The sequence below is a fragment of the Vigna radiata genome, unplaced genomic scaffold, assembly GCF_000741045.1.
Source record: "Vigna radiata var. radiata cultivar VC1973A unplaced genomic scaffold, Vradiata_ver6 scaffold_149, whole genome shotgun sequence".
Taxonomy (NCBI): Eukaryota; Viridiplantae; Streptophyta; class Magnoliopsida; order Fabales; family Fabaceae; genus Vigna; species Vigna radiata.
The window spans coordinates 688133-695765 of NW_014542731.1; the positions used below are offsets into that span (position 1 = coordinate 688133).

A 7633-nucleotide genomic window follows, 5' to 3' on the forward strand; every position below is an offset into this window, starting at 1 on the left:
GTTTCCTGTAAAACCTTTCAAGATCTTTTTTAGGTCAAGCATTTTAGAATCATTTAAATGCAAGAAAGTAATACAGATATGAATTGAATATGCAAAAGAATTAATGTAACAGTAAACAACAACATATTCAACTTTATCAATCACACAATCGATTTAAATCATTTTATACTACTGTCATTTAGAATTCCCAATTCATTTCGAATAGTAAAAAATCTTTCCTTGTTCAATGGTTTTGTAAAATATCAAGCCATTGATGTAAGGTATCTACATATTCGACCTTTATTTCACCCTTGAGGATGTGGTCGCTTATGAAGTGATGTCTTATTTCAATATGCTTGGTTTCTGAATGAAGAACAGGATTTTTAGTCAGATTAATAGCTCTTGTGTTGTCACATTTTAAAGGAATATGATCTAATGCAATACCATAATCTTCTAATTGACTCTTAAACCAAAGAGATTGTGCAGAACAACTTCCAACTACTATGTACTCAGCTTCTGTGGTAGGTAATGCCACACAAGCTTGTTTCTTGGAATTCCAAGAGACAAACGAAGATCCAAGTAGATGACAAGTGCCACTACTGATCTTTCTTTCTAGCTTAGAGCCTCCAAAGTCAGAATCATTATATCCTTCTAGAAGAACATTTGTTCCATTTGGATACCATAGTCCAAGACTTTTGGTTCCTTTAAGGTATTTAAAAATTATTTTAAAAGTAGTTAAGTGTGATTCTTTAGAAGAAGACTGAAATCTAGCACAAAGACGCACATGGTGCATTATGTCAGGTTTACTAGTAGTTAGATATAGTAAATATTCGATCATACCTCTATACATCTTTTGATCAACATCCTTACTAGCTTCATCAAGATCCAAGTAGCAATTTGTTGCTATAGGGGTTGCAGCCTCCTTGTAATCCAACATTTTGAATTTCTTCAAAAGATCAGTGCAATACTTGGATTGGTTAATGAAAATTCCATTTTTGGCTTGCCTGACTTGAAGACCAAGAAAATAAGTCATCTCTCCCATCATAGACATTTCGAACTCATCCTGCATAGTCTTAGAAAATTCTTTGCATAAAGCATGATTAGTTGATCCAAAGATAATATCATCAACAAAAATTTGAACGTATAGTTTTTCTTTGTTTAAGTTCTTGATAAACAAGGTTGAGTCTACTTTACCCCTGGTGATGGAAAATCCCTTAGTCATGGTCAAGCACTTTCAAAAGAGTGAAAGTCATCCTTGAAGATAGTGTCAACTCTACCTTGTGGACCACCATTATAACCATCATGAAGCATGGATTGAAGAGTAGTGTAGGAATTTAGGCCATTGTATTAGGCCATGTAGTGTAGGTTTGTTTAAGGCTTGTATTAAGGCCTAAGTAGCATAGGATTTTCCTTGAAGTTAGACATCCAAACCAAGTGGAAAGTGTGTGCCATGCGTCATGCTTCCATTGGAGAAGATTTACCTTTTAAAAGGTAGCCACATGGTACCTTCAGAGTGGAGAGCTTTGCTTTGACAAAACCATGAATTTTTAGAAGACAATCAAGCAATTAAATGGTAATAAAGAAAGGTTAGCACAAAAAAAGGAGTTGTTTATGTGTATTTCATTTTAAGTTGTAATTTTCTTCTTTCTTCTTTTTGAACTTGTATTTTTGCCTTGTTAGGGGTTTGTCCTAACAAGAACATTGGACATTTATTATTTAAGCGAAATTTGTAGTTGGTAAGTGTGAGGGAACCAAAGTTCCTTCTAACTTCACCATTAGGCCGCATAGATTAGCTTTAATCGCTTTCTTTAATTGTGATAGTCTAATGTGTGTCAACTTTTATTTCAAGTTTAAATCCCTTTGAGAAGTTTGGTACAAGAGAACTTAAGGTAAGCTTTGGCTAGGAAAGACTTTGTTTTTAAGCAATCCATAGTGATTCACCTCTCTTTCTTGGAATGAACTTAAGCTTCTCTGGTCTCCTTAAGTCTCTTAAGGAATTTTATTTGAAATACTAAGTCTGTTTGCACAAGCCATTTTGAAAATCTTAAAAATGTCTAGGATTATTTGTGAAAATTATTTTTCAAAATTCTTTTAAAAGAAATGAGTTTCTATAGTAGCTTGCATTTAAGTCATGGTGAGGATGAGCTGCATTATAAAGTTAAGAGTGACCTTCCATTCTTTGGTGAGAATACTGGTGCATTATCATACCTAGCATGGGAGAAAAGAATAGAAGAACTTCATCCATTCCTAGTTAGGCATGGTAAATATCATATACTTAGTTTATGCATCTCTAGGCTTGTAGGACATGCAAGTGAATGGTGGAATCAAAGACAATCTAAGGTTGAGAAAGGTAGAAAATCTAGAATTAAAGATTGGTGTGACTTAAGAGCATGCATGAGAAGAAAATTTGTTGCTTCTTCCCTTATAATAAACAAAGAACAAATATGTGAGATGAGAGAGCTAGAAAAGAAAGAAATAATTGAAAGAAAACAATATCTTGCTACCTTAGAAGAAGAGCTTAGAATCCTTAATGAAAAACAAGAAAAAGTCCAAAAGGATTTAAGGAAGATTAAGCAAAGAAGAGAGGAAGACAAAAAAAGGAAGAAAGAACAAAGAGAGAATGACGAGCATGAGAAAAGATAGAAAGAACAAAGAGAGAAAGAGGGGCAAGTAAGAAGAAAGAGAAAGGAGGAGGAAAGAAGAAGAGAGCATGAAGAGAAAAAGATAAAAGAAAGGAATAAGAAAGAAAAGAGAGAAAAAGAAGAGATTAAGATAAGAGAAGAAGAGGAAGAGTTACTAAAGCCCCTTACCACTCCCACCATTAAGGTTGAGATTAAGATGATGAAGGGAGTTTTTCAGTCCTTGAACTTTTCTCAATACATACAACCATCTTTCATAACTCCAACTTTTACTTTTGAAAAATTTTCAATTTCTTTTTCACCTCTCACTATTTTTAACTACTCAAATTTTTTCAAATCAAACTTTGAGTTGATGTTACCTTCTAGAATAAAATTAACTCAAAGTAAACACAAACAATTTTGTGCAGTAGACCTTCAAAGTTTTCAAGTAAATTCTTTTAAAATTAGCATAAGGTCTTCTTTAAATCTTTCATCTAGGTACATGTTGTTTATGGCTCATAAGATTATTGGTTTTGTGTTTGATAATACTGGCATATGGATCTTTGATCCTGGTGGAAAGCTACACAAGTTAACCAATAATAAGAAAAAGGTTTTTGTCTTAAAAGAACAAGAAGATTTGATGACAAATCCTTTTCAAAAGGGAGGGTATGATGGCATATCCCTAAAAATTAACTCTTGTATTGGAATGGATAGTCTTTCAAACATATACATCCTACACAAGACAAAGCTTCAAAGATGCTCCTACTCTCCAAGACCTTAATCATTCATTTGATTTAAGGTGTACCATTGTTGGGAGCTATATTCTTCATTTACACACTATTATAACATTTGTTCTAACTTGTGTTATAAAATGGGTATTTGACCTTGGTGGAGAAACACACAAAACTCCAAAGAAGATAAGGCAGTTTGCCTTGTTCCATGTTGAAGATTTGAGGGCAAATCTGTTTCAAGAGGGAGGGAATGATGGAAAATCCCTTAGCCATGGTTAAGCACTTTCAAAAGAGTGAAAGTCATCCTTGAAGATAGTGTCAACTCTACCTTGTGAACCACCATTAGAGCCATCATGAAGCATGGATTGAAGAGTAGTGTAGGAATTTAGGCCATTGTATTAGGCCAAGTAGTGTAGGTTTGTTTAAGACTTGTATTAAGGCCTAAGTAGCATAGGATTTTCCTTGAAGTTAGACATCCAAACCAAGTGGAAAGTGTGTGCCATGTGTCATNCTTCCATTGGAGAGGATTTACNTTTTAAAAGGTAACCACATGGCACCTTAGGAGTGGAGAGCTTTTGCTTTTAGTAGTGGCCACTGCTGGAAATCAGGTTGGCTTCGTTTCAACACCAAGAGGGGGGTGAATTGGTGAGTTTTCAAAATCAGAGTCTTTTTGAAATGTTTTTCACAAAGTGTAAACCTTTACAAAATTTCTTCAATCGCAAGGAATGAAAAATGCTAAGTGCAGCGGAATTACAAAGTAGATTAGGTAAACAGGTAAGTCGACTGAATGTAAAAGTGTAAGGATAGAGAAATGAAACGCAGGTTTTTATACTGGTTCAGCCTAAATGCCTACATCTAGTGTCCTTCCACAATCCGGAAGGAAATGCACTATAATGGTCAAGGTTTTTACAACAAGGCTTTTATAGAGACCCCCACGTCAAAAATATAAAGCACCTCTCTAACCCTCTAACCAAAATATAGGTAGTACACACAACAAAGATCTGCAACAAAGATATCCCCTCTTCTGCAATCTTTAACCCACTTTGAACAATCCTCAAAGTGTACAGACTCCACAAGTCAACCTCCTGTAATCACAACAGGAACAACCAATCTCTAGTAGATTGAAGGCAGTCTTGATCAATGTCAATACACCAGCTGTGCAGAATTCAGATCAACCAATAAGCGCAATACAGTCTCCTTCAAGGAACCTCTTCAAAGATAGATCACCACGGTCTTCTTGATGAGTTCTTAGAGCAAATTCTCAGCGATCACAATCTGTAAATAACAAATGAAGGTGTTAGAATAACCAAAGTCTCTGTGATCAACTGAGGCACATCTATTTATAGTTTTCTATAAATTAGATGCTCCTGTAGTCGACTAGGCTACAAATAAAGTCGACTGTCATCAGACAATTATAATAGTTAAGTAAAACAGTAGCAGTCAACAACAACCAAATAGATTTTGCATTTAATACAGTTGACTAGCATCAATGCTTTAACTAACTTTTGAAATATAGTCGTTATTGTACACAAGCATAATAGAATTTCAAATCAATCAACTACCTAAGTCGGATCCATTGCGCATGTAGTCGCCTTAGGCACTTCAGCACAATTTGAAAATCTTTTCAATGCAAAATCACTAACAGCACTGCTTTTGAAAATTTGTGCATAGTCATGAGTTTTAATCGACTTACTTCATAATGAAGTCGACTTAAAACTTGTAGTTATACCACAAAATATAAGTTCATAAAAGTGCATGTGGTTTTCTCTTCAAAAACATATGTAATGCATTCAAACATGATGTATCAGATATAAGCTCAATGAATATGCATTCATATATCAAATGAAGAGTCGCAGCCACTACTCAACGTTATCCCAACACTGAGCACCAGCCACGTAGAAGGATTCTCTGTCAGACGCCCAAGCGCTAGCGTTGAGGGGTTGATTTGAGTGTAGACCTCACGGTTGGGCGGTGAAACCACCGCTGGGAGGTGGACTCTTCATAGAACTCTCTGGCCAACGCTCAAGCATCAACGCTGAAGGTTGATCCTAAGTAATGCACCCACCGTTGAGCGGTGAGTCACCTCTGGGCGGTTTAATGAATTATAAATAGATTTGGATGATCTAAATGGTCTATCTTTTGGTAGAAAGTATACAGAAACACACTTTTCACCCCTTGGAGGAAAATTTTAAATTCGGGAGCTCCAATCTATCAAATCTAGGTTTATCTTTTCATTCTTTTCATTATTTTCATCTAGTTTCACCATGTCTATTGTGAGCTAAACCTCCATTGTTGTTGGGGAATTGATGTAATTCTTTGAAACTCTCATATATCAAATTATTACTTTATTCATATGCTTTCTTTTATCAATTGTTAGAGTTTTTCTTCCATTATATTTTCATGCCTTATTTAAGACATTATTCAATAGCATAATCTTTGATTCTATCTATATGGACACATGTCGGTAGGTCTAGAGATGAGGGAATTCTCTTAGGAGCAATATTACCTAGACATAGGGATAGGAGGACCAATTGCCTTAAGCTTCTGTGCGAATTATGTAATGCATGATCAATTGCTAGGGAAACTAGACATAGTAAACTAGTAATTAGGAGTAGGCTCTCTTCACTAAGACATTGGGATTAGGGTAATTTAGAAAGGGGCATTAACATTGATAAAGAAAGTAGAATAAGGTAGAATTCTTAAATATATGAGAGTGGATTAGGATGAAATCATAAACCCCAACAACATAATTCATTCATACATCATCCAACTGCATTATCTTTTTGGTCAATTGATCAAAACCTTTGCATGCATATTTAATTTTGTTTTTTTTTTGCATATAAAACCCTAATTTTCGTTTTCTCAAGTCTTAAAAGATCAAGATATCACATGAACGTTTAGGCCTAAGAATCTCTAGGGAAACGATACTCGGACATACCGTTTATTATTACTTGATACGATTCGGTACAGTTGCCGAACCCTTAACAAGTTTTTGGCGCCGTTGTCGGGGACTCGTGGTTTAACTATTCTAGTAGTGTGATTATTGATTAACTTTGACTTGATATTTTATGTTTATTTTTTATTTTTTTTCTAATAAATGTTTTCTAGGGTTTTGTGCCTAATGTTTGCAGGATGCAACTTGGACAAGAATTTGATTATATGGGCACTCAATTCTACCAAGATGATTTCAACCACTGGTGGGAACCTCACTCATGCTTGGATCAAAGTCAATTTGGGCAAGTTGCCAAGCAAACCATTCCACCCAAGCTAGAAGAACTTTTTCAGCGAGCCATGTATACGAGTTTATCTTATATCAAAAGCATGGAGGAGTTACGACAACATCAATGGCAACAACAACCCTCTTTACCAATAGAAACGTTGGAGGACACTCAACAACAATGGCAGCAACAACTCTCTTCATCAGAAAGCTTTGAAGAGACATTTCAACGAGTTATGCAAAGTTCCATCTCCTATATAGAACACAGTGAAGCAAGACGTAAAAGGATGGAGATAGATTTTGGTCACATAAGTAAGTCTCTGGATGACTCTAGGGCTAATACTGAAGTTAACCTTAGGGAGGAATGTCAAGCCACTATCACTGAAAGTGATAAGGTTGTTGATGAGGAAAAGATAGAGAGAGATGAGGAAAAGATAGAGGAGAAAGAAATAGAAAGGTTGAGTGAAGAAGATAGAGATGAAGAGAAAGAAAAAGAAGTGGTTGAGAGAAAAGAAGAAAAGAAAATGTGTGTGAAAATAAAGAAGAAACTAAGAGAAAAGAAAAAGGGAAAATTGAGAGAGAAGAAAAGTAAGAAAAAGAGGATGGGAGGAAAAAAGAAAACATCATATGAAAAAATCCTGCCTCATCCAAAGAAGTATCATAGGAAGGAAAAGAAATTGAAGAGCTTTATGAAAATCTTCAAGAAATTGGAGATTAAAGTTCCTTTGATCTAGACATGGAAATAGGTGTTTGGTGATGGGTGTCGCCGCCCAATCAAATTTGATTGCAATTTAGAAATGCAGTATAATGCTAGGAAGTGACTCCTAGGTCGTCTCTCAAGGACCAACTGCGGTTCAGAATCAGGTCTAACACAGTGTGGGGGGGGGGTTGAAAGGATTGTGAATGCAGAAGAATAAATTAAAACACTGAATCATTAAAATGAAAGAAAATATTAGACGCCTAACACTGTAACACAAATATCTAGCACAATTAAAATTGTTAATATGCATCACTAAATTAGAAACAACATAAAGCCCAACTCAACAAACTTTATAAAATTAAATTAAAGCAAAAGAAATAAACAACAC

The 7633-nt window shown here is 35.2% G+C and overlaps 1 protein-coding gene across 1 annotated transcript; it reads right to left on the reverse strand.

Moving 5' to 3' along the window:
* Nucleotides 1-223: 223 nt before the first annotated feature.
* LOC106780609 (uncharacterized mitochondrial protein AtMg00810-like) lies at nucleotides 224-1201 on the reverse strand. Its single transcript, XM_014668904.1, has one exon. The coding sequence runs from the start codon at nucleotides 1199-1201 to the stop codon at nucleotides 224-226; it is 978 nt and encodes a 325-aa protein (XP_014524390.1).
* Nucleotides 1202-7633: the final 6432 nt, after the last annotated feature.

Bases quoted from the DNA above. Each gene is read 5' to 3' on its own strand.
- LOC106780609 (XM_014668904.1), bottom strand. From the start codon at position 1,201: ATGACTAAGGGATTTTCCATCACCAGGGGTAAAGTAGACTCAACCTTG.